This window comes from Pleurodeles waltl, chromosome 8 (assembly GCF_031143425.1).
Source record: "Pleurodeles waltl isolate 20211129_DDA chromosome 8, aPleWal1.hap1.20221129, whole genome shotgun sequence".
Lineage (NCBI taxonomy): Eukaryota > Metazoa > Chordata > Amphibia > Caudata > Salamandridae > Pleurodeles > Pleurodeles waltl.
In genome coordinates this window covers 1,316,699,348-1,316,719,562 of record NC_090447.1, presented here as the reverse complement: position 1 = coordinate 1,316,719,562, position 20,215 = coordinate 1,316,699,348, and the positions used below count along the sequence as shown (strand labels likewise).

General features: G+C 45.6%; 1 protein-coding gene across 3 annotated transcripts in view; it reads right to left on the bottom strand.

Annotated features, from left to right (window-relative positions):
- RDX (radixin) overlaps window positions 1–20,215 on the bottom strand; it is a 506,777-nt gene that overhangs the window by 359,200 nt on the left and 127,362 nt on the right. For all 3 annotated transcript variants that reach the window (XM_069202305.1, XM_069202306.1, XM_069202307.1), the window contains one exon: window positions 15,254–15,337. In XM_069202305.1, coding sequence (XP_069058406.1) covers window positions 15,254–15,337 — 84 coding nt within the window. The remainder of the gene's footprint in view (window positions 1–15,253; window positions 15,338–20,215) is intronic.

Here is a 20,215-nt window from a genome sequence, read left to right as displayed (position 1 = left end):
AGTTGCTGCACGACCAGGAACATGTCCTGACGTTCCAGCCATGTCCATAGAAGCAGAGCCTCTTGACAAAGGGCACACAATTCCACTCCACCCTGCTTGTTGCAATACCACATGGATGTGGTGGTGTCCATCAACTCCTGACTCAGCCTTCCTTTAATGGAAGGAAAAAAGGCTTTCAATGCCAGGTGAACTGCTCTCAATTCCAACAGGTTTATGTGGATCTGACCCTCCACTGTAGACCAGAATCCTCCTATTATCACCTTTCCCAGATGCCTGCCCAACCTGGTAGTGACTCATCTGTCACCACTCTGAGCTCTGGGTGAACAGGGGAAAGAGTCTGCATTGACCCAAACGTGGTTCATCAACCACCACTGCAGATTTTATGCAGTTCGCAAAAACTGCTTAAGGCAGAGTGCATTCTAATACATGTGAGGGCATGTCGGCATGAGCAGATATGCCCCTGTGATTTGTAGTCCTATTACAAGATACAAGTGATCAGACAGCCATCTTAGAACATGTACTGGACATTGGTCATCACAAGTGACCAAGCTACATGATGGCTGCACAGAAAATAACAGTGCTTGCCATCAGCAAACTTGTCTTAATAAATCAATACTGAGTTCAGTATTAGATTTATTATGACATGTACCCAGAGGGGGCCTCAGAGGTGCCTCCTGAAACACGCTAGCACTCTAATGCGCTGGCTGACTAGTATCGACCAGCCTGTCACCACAGACGAGTTTCTGATCCCCTGAAGGTGAGAGCCCTTGCTCTCCGAGGTCAGAAACAAAGCCTACTCTGGCAGGCGGTGTTATCACCTCCACCAACAGGATGGCTAGTAAATCTGAATACCAAGGATAGGGACTTCAAAGTCCCTGCCGCCTTTGATATGAGACCCCAGCTTCCCATACCTGGGAGAGGCAACCCTGTTCTGAGGTCCATTTGGCACAACGTAGGTAGGAAAATTAGCTAGTCAGGAGACATGTCACACTCTAAGGTGTGCAGCCTGAAGTGAACAGGAGAAGGAACATTCAACCATCTTGTGCGTGGTGGAATTAGGAACTCTGGGACAGACGGTGAAGTGAACTCCCCACAGGAAGTGGTCATCTAGGAAGTGTAGTGACTCCAGAGGTAAGTAGCCCATTGGCTAATATCTTACACTCCCCTTAATGTCCCTAAATTGAATATTTAAAGGACACCCCTGACTTGAGGAAGAAAGAAGGACCAAGAGAGCGAGAACAGAAGACCTGTACCAGAGATTGACAATTGCACTTCCGCTGGGCCAACTTCCCAGAGAGCTGGATACTCTGCCCAAAGCCCTTGGAGGATTGCGCAGCATCACAACAATTGGGAAAGATCTCCTAGGAGCAGAGGCGCTGCTTCCCTGCATCTGCAGGCACCATTTGCAAAGTCCAGTACTCTGTCCTATTTGCCATCGGGCCCTCTGAGAGAAATGAGCAAGGAGAAGATTGTTTGGAGCCCAGGAGGTCAGTCCCACCACCACTCACCAGTCCCAAGACGCTGAACCCCCGACTCCCCTCCACCCTTCCCCACCTAGGCTCCCTCCACCTATAGCTGGGGTACTGGACCCCTTGCAGCAAATCAGGCTTGTTGGTGGTCCAATCGCAATTCCAACAGCACCAAAGCATACCTTCCTTTGAGGGATACCATGATTCACAAGGCCATTCAGAAGAGTGGCCTCACTGCCCTGTTTCCCCTCTTCACCGGGTCACCAAGACCCAGAGTAAGCCTATGACCACCACGACTCAACGCCTTAAAGTACCTCTGCACCAGAGCCCCACAGCCCTAGTCCGAGAGATGACAGTGCCAACTGAGCCCTGAGACCCTCTGGAGCTGAGCCCACCCTTGGCTTTGGTCAGACTGGTCCCCCAGTCACGAGCTGCAGCCTCTGCCTTCAGGAACCGAAAACCAATCAGATCTTCACCTGCGCGACCCAACACCTCAAAGCCCCACTGCACAAGAGCCCCACAGCCCAAGAGCCCCACAGCCCAAGTTCAAGAGGACCAACGATGTCCCTGCATGCCCAAGATTCGAGACCCGAGTACCCCCCCCACCAACCCCCACGGGTTCAGCTGGACCAGTCACAAAGTCCCCACTTGCAACCTCTTTTCCCTAGGACAGTTTACTATTAAAGTGAATGGGACATCAGACGCTGTAATGCACCTCTGTACCCGGACGCCCCAGTGCCTTCCACAATGAACTCGTGGTGCTACCTCGAACTTTGCCCCATACTCACCTTAACTCCCGAAGATTGGTCCTCTAAGTCGTTATTAAGTGCCTGAATGCAGTGCATGTTTATTCCTTATAGGATAACACTACTGATGGAGGCTACAGTATAAGAGTATTTCATTGTGGCTTAAAAATTGATACCTGAAAAAGTACTAACTCATTTACTCTTGCTGTCTAAATGAACAATTTATTTTTTATAAATTGGTTTTGGATTTCTCGGTGTGTGTTTTTTGCTTACGGACTTTAACGCTACCACAAAATGAGCTTGCCAGGGTATTACTTTAACCCCTGTCAGCCAATAAGGTTCACCCTCGACTATCTGCATAATATCCCCTTATACTGGTAGACTATATAAATAGCCAGCTTCCTACATGTGCCCACTGGCACTTCAGGTCCCACTGCAGAGCCTGTATATGCCGGTGGACATGCATTACCAGCAAAATACAAGAGGCCATGAGGTCCAGCAGTCTTAAGAGTCAGGCTCACCGAAATCCAGGACAAAGGCTGAAACATCCAAATCATAGCTCGACTATCCTGGAATCGCCATTCTGGAGGATAGGCCCAAAACTACACAGTATCCAGAATGGCTCTGATGAAAGGAAACATTCAAGTGAGAGTCAGGTGTATATTTGGCATGTAGATAGTGAACCCCATTATCTACAGGTGGTCCACCATAGTTTGGAGGTGGGTGACAACTACCTGGGTTGAGTCTTCCTTCAACAGCCAATCGCGTGGTAGGGGATAAGGCTGGATCCCCAGACCTCTGCAGATGGGCTGCAACCAACGCCATACCCTTTGAGAAAACCTGAGGGGCGCTGGTAAAGCCGAAGGGAAGCACAGAAAACAAACTGCTTGTGGCCAACAGTGGAACAGGGTAACATCCATGGGGCGATACAATGGGTATGTGAAAATAGGCATCCTGCAAGTAAAAAGCTACTTTCCAGTCTCAAGAGTCCAAGGGAGAAAGGACCAGGGTCAAAATTAGCATTTTGAATTTCTCCTTTCTCAGGAAGTAGTTGAAAGGGCGCAGATCTGCTCTAGGGCAGAGGCCTCCATCCAGGGTATAGGAATGGATCCAATGGGCCTGACTGGCACCGACGGGTATCCAAATGGGGCACCAGCCAAAGCAGTGTGGCCCGAAGGAGCTCCACAGAGGTCAGTCCACCAAAATATGAGGTGCATGGCCTCATAAAACTCCTTTATCTGGGCGGGGGTCACTCCAGCTTTGGGAAATCCTGAAAGGCGCAGAGCAGACTCAGAAGCCACAGCTGACGTGTGGGGATAGGCCCTAGATTTGGGGCGTTGTTCCCATGCCTCAACCAAAATCATTTCCAAATTTTGATTTGCAGCCTTTTCATTCCTGAATTTTGTTAAGCTGTTTTTTCTTTCTTTTTAGTAGCAAGCTTTCTTTGAACAGCTCTAGCCTTCAGTGTAAGACTGCTACAAATAATGTTGACACTTTATGGCATAATTCATAATTTAAAAAATCACCTAGACCAAGTAAAGCCTCCAGGGTTTTCACTAAAAAGACTTTAATTTACATCAACTACATTGCAAGAGCTTGTCCAACATAGAAATAGCTCTATCAATTTATCAGCATTAATAATATCACTTAACTTTGGGGGAGGATAACGTTATTCATTAAAATCTCAGCTCTAAATAGGAATAACTAAAAGAGCAATTAAAATTCTGAGGCAGGACCGGCGGCGAGAATTAGGCTGCCTCGCTTTGCTTGTATTTTAATCCAGCAGCCTTTAATAAACATAGAAAAAGGACAACATTGAGAAAACTACAAGTCTCATGAATGCTTCAGACAGGATGCCCCCTAATCTACGAACATAATCACCTCCAAGAGTCTCTCCTGACGTTCGTTCCTCCTTTTTCTTCGCTGCTCCAACAGCCAGGAAGATAAGTAATCTCTAGAACTTCCTTGTAAATGCCTGCGTTTAAATACAAAGGCTCAGTGTTGCTCTTAACTATGTGCATTATGACCTAATTTTTTTTCCACAGCACAGCCGTGGGAACACTTGACGCTCTTTTGCGGCCGCATTAATAACATTCTTAGAGGGTTCGCGGGTGTGACCACTAGAGGGTTCGCGGGTGTGACCACTAGAGGGCCGCACAACAATTTGATTTGCGCTCTAGACATGTCCCTACCCCCACGCGACCAGCATCCGTTTCGGAGTGGAGCGCGCTGGCCGTTCTTCACATATATCCGGGGGTATGTATAATTGAAAATCCTTCATCCGAGCCTCGCCTGGAGTCTGATCACCCATTTAATAACTGGTAGGGAATACAATTGTGTTTTATCTGGGACACAACCCAGGTGACATATTAGCCCCTGTCAATGCATGGAGAGCAGAGTTCACCAAGGCCTTCAGGCCTGTTCAATGCAGATACTGCTGAACGTCAGGAGAGACTCTTGAAGGGGATGGTGTTCGTGGATTGGAGGGCCTCCTTTCTAAAGCATTCATGAGACTTGTAGTTTTTTCATAACCTTTGTCTGTTTATTAAAGGCTGCTGGTTTAAAATAAAAGTGACGCGAGACAGCCTAATCCTCACCTCCGTGTCCTTAATAGAATTGAAACTTTCCGTTACAATAGCTAGGATATTTTTCATTCCACAGTAGAACTGATGTAACTTTTGCGACTCAGTACTAAATATTGATCTGCTCCATAGTAGCACAAAAAAAATATATATTTTTAGAGCCTGGCAGAATATACAAATTCAATACAATACCATGTAATTTAGAGACTTGATTCAGAAGTACACTAAATGTTACTACTAAAACTGAAGAGCTTGTAGATGGTAGCATTTTGCTATGTCCATTGTATTCCAGCCTTAAAAGTCATCCTGAACACAAAAAACGAGAACAGTGATTCTGTAGTCATAACATCTTATTGAAGATATATCTCATCTTGTACTGCAAAATGTGCATGGCAAGTTATAAAAGAATGGTGAAAGATAGGTTTATAAACTATACATTGTAAGCAATTAAACCTATTAGACAGTTCTACCCACTCCCACCGCCTCACTCAGTCTATCATACACATGTGTATGTGTATTTCCTTCACACATCCTCACACTTTTGGACTAACAATTTGGATCTGAAATCTTTAGAAAGCAGTCAAATTAATGCAATGTTCTCAACTGGTGGGCACAGATTGTTCACTGCTGAAAGATGTCAGCAAGTGTGGGCCCCCAGGACTAGTGCAGCATAGCTTTTTGACTTTCTAATACAAGTAAATGTGATGTTACTTATAACACAGGCCTTGGTGCATGTTAATACAGTTGGTGTTTGAGCAGAAAGTGCATCAGAATGCCCAACAATGGTTTATGGACTAGAAGACAGACCTCTTTAATACAAATGTGGGGTTTCAATACACAACCCGCTTAGCTTTGAAATTATATGTGCTACCTTCTGTTCATTTCTGAGGTTCAAGTAAACATGTCAAAGAAGTGATTTTTCCACACTGCAGGGATTAGCATTCATAGGGCTCAGTAACTACTAAGGGCTGTTCTCAGAATAAGAGGAACTGACAAGATATACTAGCGGTAGCTTTTGTGTATTTCCTGAAATTTGAATTGAATTGAATGAGAATACTGGTCACCGTTTAGTATAACTGAACCAAGAACTGTGTTTGAGCAGCCCCCTTGTCGCTTCTTAGACAACAATTTAAGGAAAAAAGGTATGAAAAAATACTGGAAATCATGGCAGATGGAATGCTTGCTTGAAGGATGCCGAAAGCCAAATCTTTAACATCCGGCCTTATGTCATAAATGTAGAAGCTGCAAATACCAACTATGTTTTAACAAACTAGCTATATCACAGCTAGAGATTCGAGAACTGATTAGAAATGCACAACGAAATAGGATTGGAATGTATTTGAGGGTCACTCTTTAATTCACCGAGTAACTAATAGTCACGGCAATAATTCTTGCTCATATGCTGGTGTAGGAAGTTGGCTCTGTATGCACTATTTCAAAGTAAGGAATAGTATGCACAGAGTCCAAGGGTTCCCCTTAGAGGTAAGATAGTGGCAAAAGAGATAATACTAATGCTCTATTATGTGGTAGTGTGGTCGAGCAGTAGGCTTATCAAAGGAGTAGTGTTAAGCATTTGTTGTACATACACACAGGCAATAAATGAGGAACACACACTCAGAGACAAATCCAGCCAATAGGTTTTGTTATAGAAAAATATCTTTTCTTAGTTTATTTTAAGAACCACAGGTTCAAATTTTACATGTAATATCTAATTTGAAAGGTATTGCAGGTAAGTACTTTAGGAACTTTGAATCATTACATTAGCATGTATACTTTTTACATAAAACACAATAAGCTGTTTTAAAAGTGGACACAGTGCAATTTTCACAGTTCCTGGGGGAGGTAAAGTATTGTTAGGTTTCACAGGTAAGTAAGTCACTTACAGGTTTCAGTTCTTGGTCCAAGGTAGCCCACCGTTGGGGGTTCAGAGCAACCCCAAAGTTATCACACCAGCAGCTCCGGGCCGGTCAGGTGCAAAGGTCAAAGAGGTGCCCAAAACACATATGCTATAATGGAGAGAAGAAGGGGGTGCCCCGGTTCCAGTCTGCCAGCAGGTAAGTACCCGTGTCTTCGGAGGGCAGACCAGGGGGGTTTTGTAGGGCACCGGGGGGGCCACAAGTCAGCACAAAAAGTACACCCTCAGCAGCGCGGGGGCGGCCGGGTGCAGTGTGCAAACACGCATCGGGTTTTCAATGGTTTCCTATGAGAGATCAAGGGATCTCTTCAGCGTTGCAGGCAGGTAAGGGGGTGCTCCTCGGGGTAGCCACCACCTGGGCAAGGGAGAGGGCATCCTGGGGGTCACTCCTGCACAGGAGTTCCGTTCCTTTAGGTGCTTGGGGGCTGCGGGTGCAGGGTCTTTTCCAGCCGTCGGGAAATGGAGTTCAGGCAGTCGCGGTCAGGGGGAGCCTCGGGATTCCCTCTGCAGGCGTCGCTGTGGGGGCTCAGGGGGGACAACTTTGGTTACTCACAGTCTTGGAGTCGCCGGAGGGTCCTCCCTGAGGTGTTGGTTCTCCACCAGTCGAGTCGGGGTCGCCGGGTGCAGTGTTGCAAGTCTCACGCTTCTTGCGGGGAGTTGCAGGGGTCTTTAAATCTGCTACTTGAAACAAAGTTGCAGTTCTTTTGGAGCAGTGCCGCTGTCCTCGGGAGTTTCTTGTCTTTCTCAAAGCAGGGCAGTCCTCAGAGGATTCAGAGGTCGCTGGTCCCTTGGAAAGCGTTGCTGGAGCAGGTTTCTTTGGAAGGCAGGAGACAGGCCGGTAAGTCTGGGGCCAAAGCAGTTGGTGTCTTCTGTCCTTCCTCTGCAGGGGTTTTTCAGCTCAGCAGTCCTCTTCTTCTTGTAGTTTCAGGAATCTAAATTCTTAGGTTCAGGGGAGCCCTTAAATACTAAATTTAAGGGCGTGTTTAGGTCTGGGGGTTAGTAGCCAATGGCTACTAGCCCTGAGGGTGAGTACACCCTCTTTGTGCCTCCTCCCAAGGGGAGGGGGTCACATCCCTAATCCTATTGGGGGAATCCTCCATCTGCAAGATGGAGGATTTCTAAAAGTTAGAGTCACTTCAGCTCAGGACACCTTAGGGGCTGTCCTGACTGGCCAGTGACTCCTCCTTGTTATTCTCATTATTTTCTCCGGCCTTGCCGCCAAAAGTGGGGGCCGTGGCCGGAGGGGGCGGGCAACTCCACTAGCTGGAGTGTCCTGCTGTGCTGGCACAAAGGGGTGAGCCTTTGAGGCTCACCGCCAGGTGTGACAGCTCCTGCCTGGGGGAGGTGTTAGCATCTCCACCCAGTGCAGGCTTTGTTACTGGCCTCAGAGTGACAAAGGCACTCTCCCCATGGGGCCAGCAACATGTCTCGGAGGTGGCAGGCTGCTGGAACCAGTCAGCCTACACAGATAGTCGGTTAAGGTTTCAGGGGGCACCTCTAAGGTGCCCTCTGTGGTGTATTTTACAATAAAATGTACACTGGCATCAGTGTGCATTTATTGTGCTGAGAAGTTTGATACCAAACTTCCCAGTTTTCAGTGTAGCCATTATGGTGCTGTGGAGTTCGTGTAAAACAGACTCCCAGACCATATACTCTTATGGCTACCCTGCACTTACAATGTCTAAGGTATTGCTTAGACACTGTATGGGCACAGTGCTCATGCACTGGTGCCCTCACCTATGGTATAGTGCACCCTGCCTTAGGGCTGTAAGGCCTACTAGAGGGGTGACTTATCTATACCTGCATAGGCAGTGAGAGGCTGGCATGGCACCCTGAGGGGAGTGCCATGTCGACTTACTCGTTTTGTTCTCACCAGCACACACAAGCTGGCAAGCAGTGTGTCTGTGCTGAGTGAGGGGTCTCCAGGGTGGCATAAGACATGCTGCAGCCCTTAGAGACCTTCCTTGGCATCAGGGCCCTTGGTACCAGGGGTACCACTTACAAGGGACTTATCTGGATGCCAGGGTGTGCCAATTGTGGAATCAAAAGTACAGGTTAGGGAAAGAACACTGGTGCTGGGGCCTGGTTAGCAGGCCTCAGCACACTTTCAATTCAAAATATAGCATCAGCAAAGGCAAAAAGTCAGGGGGTAACCATGCCAAGGAGGCATTTCCTTACAGCTGGATAATAGTTCATAACAGATATTAGTTTGATACAAAATATAAATATTTGTGAGAGTACTGTTTTCAGGTTCGAGCGATGCGTTAATCAGATAATAGGACTGTGTGACTCCAAACAGTTCTCCACACAAAAATGACCCCGTGGAAGAGGTTAGGGCAATTTTCTGTTTATCCAAAAATTGAGTTTCCTGTTGGGGCATAGGAAAGCTCCCGCGTATGACCCTCTTTAATTTAGGGGACACCACATCAGATATTATTAAGCTTTTATTGGGGGGGGGGGCTCTCTAAACCACTAGTCCAGACTGGTCAGCTCTTATGGACACTCACCTTGGTTGGTCTTTCATGTCTTTTCCAGTAATGCAATGCCCATTTCAAGGCCACCCCACTGCAGACCCCATGAACATATGTGTGAGTTTTTGGCAAGCCTACAGATTTATTAGGTCTGTCAACTTTCAAAAGCTACAACAAATCCCAAAAGATCTCAGCAACACCAAATCCCAAAAAGATCTACCAGCAGCGGTTTCATTATATGGGGCCACTTAGTCTATCCCCAACCAGCCAAAATTCACCATATATTTTTGCAAATCTAACAAATAATGAAAGGGGGACAGGTATGGGTAGACCCTGAAATAGCTACAGTCATTGAGAAACTGTTTGTTTTTAGGGCGTTATTCTTCCCAGCCAATAAACATGACAAGGGTTCCAATAAAGGAGGTCTGTTATTACTTCTTTCAAAAGCCTAGGTCGATTGGCCTTGTACAGTTACTCAATTGTGCGGATAGGAATATTTCAAAAATATTCCACTGGCTCGCCCTTACATCTGAGAGAGATTGCTTCAAGTTGTGTTATGGTTGGCCGGTCTACTAATATAATTTCAGACTTATCTACATTAAGGCACAGTTTATGTTCCTCTGTCCCAAATCAGATAGCAAGGATGCCCTTTGTAGTTCTAATCTTTGGGGGTAAGGGATTCAATAGTAAACATAGTGAAAGCAAATCGAGTGGGTAAGTCTAGTTTTTGTTTTACTGTTTCCTCTTAGTGTCACACTCAACAGTTATTAGCCCAATCAGGCTAGTTTCAAGACTGACTATGAAAATTAACTTACCCTACCATACACTTTCAGTGCCTACCTTCAGGCACTAAGGTAGGAATCGTCCTCATACGGGCCTTCCATATTTCCGTGCTACTCACCAGATATCGCCATGTGATAGACAAAGTGGCAAGGAAACCTGTCTGATCCACGTATAATATCTCCAATCCAGTTAGCAAGGATATTTCTAAAAATAATTATTTGTATTAATGTGTACTAAGTAATAGGACCACAAATTCTACAGCTGCTAGAAAATTTCCTAAGTTTCAAGCTTAAGGAAATGTTCACCCTCGCCATGGAACCAGTACCTGGGTGAAGGAAAGGAAGAGGGCAGTCACCCTTTCTGTGAAGACAATTGGAAATGTCTTGTGAAATAAAAGCACTAAACCTTCCGAGGTTTTTTGTTTAGTTTTAGGGCTTCAACTGTTGCCCTTACCTTTCATTCTTCAATATATCTATCTAGACGCAAAGCAACATTATTTGAGAAGAGTAGAAGAGATCCTTCTACCAAGTAGTTCATTCTGGTCACCTGTTTCTTTGAACCCCTGGCATGACAGCTGATAGAGGGAAAGGGAAAATATTGGTTACCATTACTTCAATCAAAAGATGACCCTTTTAATTTCTCGAATTTTGGATTGTGTAGCATGCAGCTTACAGTTCAGGAGATGGTCTTTGTTTTCTCTTCTCATAACAGCAATGCAGCAATTTCAGTGATTTAATTTCTAGGTCTGGGCGGATTTGCAATTATGCCGGAATTATTGGGGTAATTTCAGTAACTCTGCAGTACTCTTCAATAATGAGGATGTTCTGATAATAATGTGATTACGGATGCTGAATTAAGAGTAATTCTGAGCAGAAAACTCCTACCATGGCAGCTCATTTAGTGCTATTTTATTGGTGCTAAATGTATCCTCTGTTCCATTTTGAGCTAAGAAAATAGTGCTAAATGCTAGGAGTAATTCTGGTGAAAATCCTAACCCAAGTGCACATTTAGAGAGCACAAACGGCTCCTTGTGCTCACTTGCTCATTTTCTGTATTTCTTAGAGCAAAATGCATCCTTGTATCTCCTTTAGATGCGAAGGGGCATTTTAGGGCTTTAAAGAAAAAACAATAGTGCTAAATGCAGAATTACTCCTCTCACGTAGTTTTGCGCATTCTCGCAGAGTGTTTTGGGCAATTCCGCAGTCTAATGCTACACAGAATTACACAAGTTATGCCAACCCCTAGTAATTTCCACTTTATTAGAAAGTATATTCACCTTAAAATACGAAAAACCTGGGTTTAGGAAATAGGCACATCTGAGAATGTGCACAAAACCAACTTGTGCTACCTTCCGGAGTAAACAGATTTGGTGGAGAAACAGTGGGTGTACAGAATCACACCCTCTACATCACCAGGCAGTTGGAGGGCAATTAAGTGTCCCCGCCTAATCTCCACACATGAAGGTAAAGGCTCTGGAGATTCAGGCGGAGGACCCATCTCTCAGAATGTGGAGGAGACCTGCTCTAAAAGGAAGATTGAATGGGGTACACAAAGAGGTGCAGAATGTCCACATACCACACACTTCTTGCCAATCTGGGGCCACTAAGATCACCTGGAACCAGTTTTGGCAGTTCTTCCTCAGAACCACAGGAATCAATGCTTTGGAAGGTAAAATGTAGTAAAGAGGAAAGGTTCACTTCAACTGAAACAGGTCTTCCAATGCTCCTTGCATCGGATGCTGAAAGGCACAGAACTGCAGGCAATGAGAAATGAAATAAACGGGCAAAGAAATTCATGCGAGGCACGATCCACTGAACACAGATGCTCTTCTCAACCTCCGATTGGCAAGATGATGATAAATCAGGTAGTCGGCCCTGGTGTTCAGTTCACCCGCCAGGTGATTCGCCACCAACCGCATTCCATGGTCTGTGTACAAGACCAGAGCCCCAGAACTTTGCAACTGAGAGATTGGGAACCTACTCCCCTGACAACAAACCACATCTCACTGTATTGTTTGTCAAGATCTGGGCTCACTGGCCAAGAAAGGAAGGGAGAAATGCCTTGAGTGCTTGCTGAATCATTATCAGATCAAGTACTGCTCTACCGGGGACTGGAGGTTCTCCAGGCCATTTCTCCACTTAGTTGGGAGGGAGTGAAGCATCTGTTACTACTGTGGCAATGGCTGCTGGGGGTTGGAAGGACATCTCACTTGAAAGGACCTCTTCCACAACTCAAGCAAGCTCCGTGGCAGAGTTCCCAGATACAATAAAAGGATTCTGCAAGGTCGATCTCGTGCTGGAATTATCTGTGGACCCACCACTGGAGAGCTCTCCATGATGCTCGCAAGCAAATGGCACAGGACTGGGATCCGAGCACTCTCTTGGAAGCATGGTAGTAACATGCAGATGTACTGTATTCTTAATTAATGCTGAAAGGCTCGACCCAAGGTGGTATCCAGTACTGCCCCTATAATTGGGAAGCGTTGAGAATGCTCCAGGTGAGAGTTGAGCACATTGTCGGAAAAGCTCAGGTCATGCAGCAAGGATGCAGTTGACTACAGGTGTGACTGTGCCATCTCCAGATACCTGGCCTTCAGAAGCCAGCCATCCAGGTAAGGAAAAACTGGAATCCCAGAACCCACAAGATGAGCTGCCACCACTGTAGTCATCTCTGTGAAGACTTGTGATGCTGATGTCGGGGCAAAGGGGAGAGCTGCAAATTGGTAGTCAAGCACCCCACACAACACAGGTACTTCCAGTGGGATTTCACTTCAGGACTAGTATATGGATATGTGCCCTCCAAGTCAAGCGAAACCATCCAATCTCCATTCTCGAGCACCAAAAGAACCTGAGCAAGGGTCAGCATCTTGAACATTTCCTTGAGCAGGAATATGTTTAAAGACCCTTAAGTCCAAGATAGTCCTTCTTTGGATCAAAAAAGTAATGTGAGAAGCACCCTTGTCAATTTAGTGCTCTGGCACTAAATTCACAGCTTCCTTATGAACCAAGGCTGCTACTTCTTGCTGCAGTCAGAGAAGATGTTCCACTGAAACATTATGAACTGGAAGGGGGGAGAAGGAAGGGACTACAGCTGGAAGGGAAAACATACGCCTATTCCACAATCTGCATAGCCAACTCTTCTCCCACATGCAGATATGCGATGACAGAGAAAAAAAACAATAGCCGATTTTATTTCTAGCGAGGCCACCAGGATAGTGCCAAGACAAGGTAGAGATGGATACAGAGGGTTAGCAATCCAGTTGTAAAGTTATAGAGACCCCAACCAGCACATCTGTACAGCCCTCTACGCAAGACAAAGTCCTGGTTCCTCTCAAGTCCCAAGCTCCTCCTCCTATGTGCTGTCATGAATTGCCTTGAAACTTTCCCCGCTTCCAGCATCATCTCCTTGCCATCTGTCATCGCCTACAACGCCTAGTCATGCATGGCGTCACGCTGGTCAACTCAGCTCACTAAACCCCCTCAACCCTCAAACGTCCACCCTGCCCCTATTTCTGGGACTGATCAGCAGTCAATCAAATGAAGGTCTTACTGATGAAGTTGGCTGTCTTGTTCTCCTAGCCCCCTTGATGCAAGTGCCCAGCCCACGGAGCTCCTGCTTCATCATCATCTGGTTGGTCGCTTCCTGTTAGTGATGGCCTCAGGCAGCTGCAGACTCCAACTAAGGCAACAGTCCTAACTGAGGTCCAGTGTAACTAGAGAGTTTGGGTAAGAGCAGTTTGGGGTTCCATTGATGCCGATATTCACTATTAGCAGGTGCCACACAGTGACCTTGGAAGTGTCATCTACCCGGGGCAACTAATGTAGCCACTTGTCACAAAAGGTGTCAAGCACAAGGTCAGGTTTGGCAGCATCTCCAGAACAGCAACTGACTCTTTATAAGCAACAGAAACCAAACTACCAGATTCTAAGACCTAGATAAGCAAGTTAAGAAGGCAATATTATATATATATATATATATATATATATATATATATATACACACACACACACACACACACACAATTTAGATATGTCAACCAGGCTCTAAAGCAACTGAGCACTGTACTGATAAGAGTTATTAGCTTTTATTTTGGTTGGGGGGGGGGGGGATTTCACTGAAATAATTGTGTAGTTAGGCAGCAAAACAAATGTCAGATACTTATGCCATTGCCATGTGCTCACGTTATCAATTAAATGCTTTTCATACATATTCTGGTGGAAATGGAAGCAGGAACACCATTCATGAGAGGTAAATGCTCTCCCAGCAAGCCGTACTTTGCACGTCCTCTTTCCCACACATTGTTTCTTGAGGAAATTTTGATCTTTTTGTCCCTCTTTATTGCCCAAGTAAGACAGTCTGAAGAGGTCTGTGTGTGTAGGTCAAGTACCTCAAACAGAACGAAAACATGGCAGACCTAACCTGAGGCAAAATGTGGAATATTTAGCACTGGCCTGATTTACTGAGTCATCTCCACCAAACAAGCTGCTTTGAAATCTGGGTATTCAGCTTAATGACCGATGCTACCTCTGCCAACACAGAGTATGGCTTCTGTAATACCAGCATTCATGGTCTTTTACTCAATATTCACATGTCTAGCTTCTAATGTGGTCTATATCTTGGTCCAGTTCAGTAACTGATTAAATGGTTTCAGAATACTGCTGCTTGGTTCTTAAGGGGCTCCTGTTATTGTCAAGAAGTCAGTAAAGTTGCATTAGCATCCTGTAAATCAACTAATCTAGTTCAAGTCAATGTGTACAGTGCATGAGGCCAATCACGCAATTGGCCCTTTTCTTTGATGATCCAATTTCAGCACTATACAAGGTCCAGTTCTCTGAACTCAGCTGCACAAGACGTCTATCACCCCTTACCACAAATTCTGCCTTTTGTGTACTTGCAGCAACTCGGTTTAAAAACCTTTTTGGGTACCATTAAGTAAAGCTCCAGGGTATGTTTTTCTACAGACTTAGAATAACTTGGTATAATCCCAAAGTAGACAAATAAGAGTTGATTTTGCTCACTGAGAAGTTGAGAGCTTCATGAAATTAAATTAAATGATGTAACGTTAGAGAAAATGCTCATCAATGCAAGAATGATAAAGTTGAGACTGCTGAGTGATTTTGTGACTATGCTTTGTTTTTCACTTTTAAGAGCCTAATTACTTCTTCAGTGGTGGCGGGCGTTTTCCATGCATTAGCAAAGTGCATTTAAAGAACTTCCATAAACATACTTTAGAAAATATAGTCCGTCAGATGAAGAACCAGATTAATTTCAGAAAATAATGACATACCTTAACATCCCTCTATGTTCTTCATGCCATGTTTGAATTCTATCTTCCCACTGCTCCTTCGTCAACTTATGCTGTTCCAAAACTCTACCAAAATAAAGAAAGATCTATGTAGAGTAAAGCATTTGCAACATGAAATGTAATACATGATCAACATGAAAAATATATCCTGTTAAAAAACAAACAGAAGTTAATGCACTGCATCATGTGTCAATAGAGAAGATCAGGCCCCCTTAACACAATAGAACATTTAATGTCAGCCTTGAACAAATTAGTTTAAAAAAAAAAATCCACTAGTTAAGTCTAATCTTGAAGTAATTTGAAGGTTGTTTCATAAAAACTGGAGTATTAAAGACATGTCGCACCACAACAGCAGCCTCACCTTCATTTCCCCCATCCTGCAGTTTCGTACCCAAAGAAATAACGTCTGTCAAACTGTGTGCAGCTCTGCAAAATATTAGCCACCTCTCAGACGGCAATATTTATTTTTCAAAGGAAGATTCTTTATAGCAGAGTAAAAGCAAAGAAGCAAATAGCTGGTCAATACTTCAGTGACAGCATCTCTGTAAGTAAATAACGTGCTAGAAACAGCCCCTAGACCCCAACTGGGTACCAGGCTAGAAGTGTGCTTATAAAAAACCACAGATTCTGTGTTGTCATGCTTGCATGAGGAGAAGGGTTCATACAGTCCTGCCACAGTGGTGCCTGTGATATCAGTTCTGACTAATGTTTCCCACCACACAACGGTCAGGCTCAATAATGTGAGTTAAGTAATAATTGTAAAACCTTGCAATATTCTCCGATGAAAGGAGAGACCTACTGGAAGATACTTCACCATCACACAGAACGTTTTTAAGGAACCTTTTAAAGCAAGTTAAAAGGTTCCTTAAAAGCGTTCTGTGTGATGGTAAAATATCTTCCTGTAGGTCTCTCCTTTCTCAGAAGTATTTTGCAGGGTTTTAGAATTTTTATTTATCTCTGCAATGAGCGAGCTCTCTGTAGCAACAGAAAATCAATAGGAAAGGAGAATCTTTCTGTAAAACACCGCCCACTGGTAGATAGGATTTTTTCAAATGACGGACATAGCACTGCTGCACTTAACAAATGCAGTTGCCTGCAGGACTAAAGAGCCAATGGCTGAAGTGGGCTGACGCACAGCCCCACGATGCATACAGAAGTAACTTTTGAATGACAATATAACCAACAAATGAAAAGGTTTAACATAAAGCCCATCTATGTAGATATATGTATTTATATGTACCTACATATGTCATTTTTAAAATAATGTTATGCCACCCATGGGAGCCCCTGAAAAATGTGTATGCAGGTCTGCCATTGCATCCTACGTGAAAAGGTGCATGCACCCTTTCACTACACCAGATCACTGTAAGTCACCCCTATTGCAGGCCCTGCTAGCCCAGAGGACAGGGCGCAGGTACCTGTGTGTGGAGGCACCCTCGCATGAGCAGAGATGCCTCTATGAACTCCAGGTCCATTCTCCTGGACTTGGAAAGTGTGGGGAAGCCATTTTACTACTTGTGTCCAGCTACATAATGGTAACTCCAAACCTGGGCATGTTTGGTATCAAACATGTCATAATCATACCCCAATACTGTTGCCAGTATTGGTTGCATGATCCCATGCACTCCAGGGGCTCCTCAGAGGAACCCCAGCTTTGCACTCATACCAGTTTGCAGAGTTTTCTCAGGGAGCCGCTCACTGCTGCCATCCTACAGGCAGGTTTCTGCCCTTCTGCTGTTTGGCCAGCTCAAGCCCAGGAAGGCAGAACAAAGGATTTTTTCTGGGAGAGGGAGGCAACACTCTCCCTTTGGAAATAGGTGCTACATGGCTTGGGAGGGGTAGCCTCCCCAAGCCACTGGTATGCTTTGAAGGGCACATTTGGTGCCCTCCTTGCATAAACCGGTTTGCACCAGTGTAGGACCCTTCCTGCCCCCCCCCCCTTAGTCCCTGCTCTAATGCTAAACTGGACAATGGAAAGTGGAGTGACCACTCCCATGTCCATCACCACCCCAGGGGTTGTGCCCAGAGCTCCTCCAGGTGGCCACTTGATCGTGCCATCTTGAACCCAAGGTGGGCAGAGGCCCCTGGGTGCATCCGAGTGGCCAGGTCAGCCAGATGACATCACAGCCCCCTCCTCATAGGTGACCAATCCCCCCTTCCTTGGCTATTCAGTCTCCCTCTTGGGTGGGTCCTCACATTCGACGTCAAGATTCCAGCAGGATTCCTCTGCAACATTTACTTCACCTTCTGGCAAATGGAACTGCAACTGGACCCTTCAGGAACCTACAATCTGCATCTACAGCAACGACTGCTCTGAAACATTGTTTCTCCGGCTCCTTCCAGCAACTGCAACACTTCCCTGGCCGTGCATCCTCTGAGGGTGACGGCTCTTCAGCCTGCACAAGAAGCAAGAAGGAATCTTCCTGGGAGTGAAGGAGTCACTCACCTGGATACCCAGGCACCAACTGCAATGACGACCCGCTGCGTGGATCTCCTCTCCTCCAGAGCTGCGTGGATCCTGCATCACAGGTTGTGGTCTGGAGATGTCCCCTTGGTCCTCTCTACCAACTGTCCAACTTGGGAGACGATAAACCTTTGCCTCTCTATGCAGGACAGTATCCCGATGCACCGCATCTCTTGCAGTTACCAAGGCTTGTTGGAATCCCCTCCAAGGGATATTCAGGCTCAGTGTAGCCCCAGCTCTCCTCCCTGCGACGCACAGCCCTCTGCATGCTTCTTCAGCAATGTGGGATTCCTTTCTAGGTGTGCTGCGTGGGCCGCCTCCTCTTCCTGCGACTCTCCTCACTGTTGAGGGTCACCCGGGACTACCCTCCTTGGGCTTAGTCCTCCTGGACCTTGCTGGTCCCCCGCAGCTCTGCATGTCTTCTCCAACGCCATTTGCCAAGGCGTGTTGGTGGTTTTTCCACACCAGTGACCAAAGACGTGGGACGTCGACTGCATCACTTCAGGAACTCATCAGCTGCACCAGTGCTGCACTGCTGATTGTCTTCGTTCACTGACCTGGTCCTGCATACACAGACAGGTGGGTAAGTGGCTCCTCTCACGACTGGACACTCCAACGTGAACTGGATTTGGTCCCCTTCCTTTACAGGTCTTCCTCTACCAGGTTCCACCTTTGGATTCTTGCAGTCTGGTCAGGGTAAGTCCTTTTGGTGGATTTGGGGAGAATCAGGTACTTACCTCCTTTCTCCTGGTTGCTGGGGGGTTGGGGGGCACTCTGGTACTTACCTTTTGGGGTTCCTAGTTCCTCCAGCTCCCCTCTATTGATTCCACTTCCTTGGGTGGGGGCCTGACTTTCGCATTCCACTTTGGTCCCCCTCCCTGAGCCTTCAGTACTTACTACAGCTTTCACTGTTTTCTGTTGCCTTTTATGCTAATCAGGGACTCCTAATATATACATAATAGCGTGTTTACTTACTGCCAGTTGGGGTATTGCCTATATAGTATTTGGTTAAAGTACCTATATTTATATCTTTCATGTGTGATAGTGCTGCGTGGCTACAGTGGTATTGCATGAGCTTTACGGTCATCTACATCTACCACTAGAGCCCTGGCTTCCTAACACTGATTACACCTCACTAACAGGGGATACCTGCACCTTGTATAAGGTGATAACATCATAGGTGCTCACCACACACCAGGCCAGATTCCTACACAAGCATATTTAATGTCTGAAGTAATTGAAGTGTAAGATTGCCCAGAGTTGTCAAAATACTAGATCATCCACCGCAGGAAGGGGCTAAGAAGGTGGTCACCAAGAGGTCGCCTTACCCTTTGAATCACTCTTGCCAAGAATGAAAAGAACAACTGATGCAGTACATGTGCCCCAAGGACCTGCTCTTTCGCACATAAGAGAAGCCACTTCCTGTTTTGTACAGTGGCTAACAGGACTACTGATGACAGCCGAGAATCGAGGTATCGAAGGAGCACATGGGCATGGACTTCCCAATGTTGGCTGGAGAACCACTCAGCACTCTGCTGATAAGTGTTCTGCCTCAAATAAAGACCCTTTGCTAGATTAACTGCTGCAACACCAATCCATTTTTTATGGCCCAACCCCACGTCTCGCGGCATAACACCGTTGTACTTACTTCTCTTACAAGTGTTTGGCATGTTGTGTCTGTCAAACTCTATCCTGGTGTCAGCTGCAAGTCAAACGTAAATGTATGAAGTTCATAGAGTTCTACCAAAATTATGGATGGTCTCTCAAGAATACAAAGAATGCTTGTTGATTTGTCTTTTTGTGGAGGCTTCCATCAGACTACAGAACAACCGTCGCTATCAATCTCCCAAAAAAACTATTTACGGGACTGGCCACAACACTGCAGGGGGTCACACAAGGATACCTTAATGGGTGATAGTGTGCTGTACAAATCTGCATAGCACAACTGTAGGAAGTTGGCTCTGTATGCACTACTTCAAAGTACGAAATAGCATGCACAAGGGTTCCCCTTATAGGTAAGATAGTGGCAAAAAGATCATTCTAATGCTCTATTTTGTGGTAGTGTGGTCGAGCAGTAGGCTTATCAGAGGGTAGTGTTAAGCATTTGTTGTACACACGCAGGCAATAAATGAGGAACACACACTCAAAGACAATTCCAGACCAATAGGTTTTTACATAAAAAAATATCTTTTCTTTGTAAATCTTGAACCTGTGGTTCTTAAAATAATCTAACAATACTTTAAATGAAAGATATTTCACTCAGGTATCTTAGCAACTTTGAACCATCACAATAGCATGTACAGTTTTGGGGAAAAATGGCAATAAGCTATTTTAAAATTGGACACAATGCAAAATTCAACAGTTCCTGGGCGAGGTAAGTATTTGTTAGTTTTTCAGGTAAGTAAAGCACTTACAGGGTTCCAAGTTGGGTCCAAGTTGTGTCCAAGGTAGCCCACCGTTGGGGGTTCAGGGCAACCCCA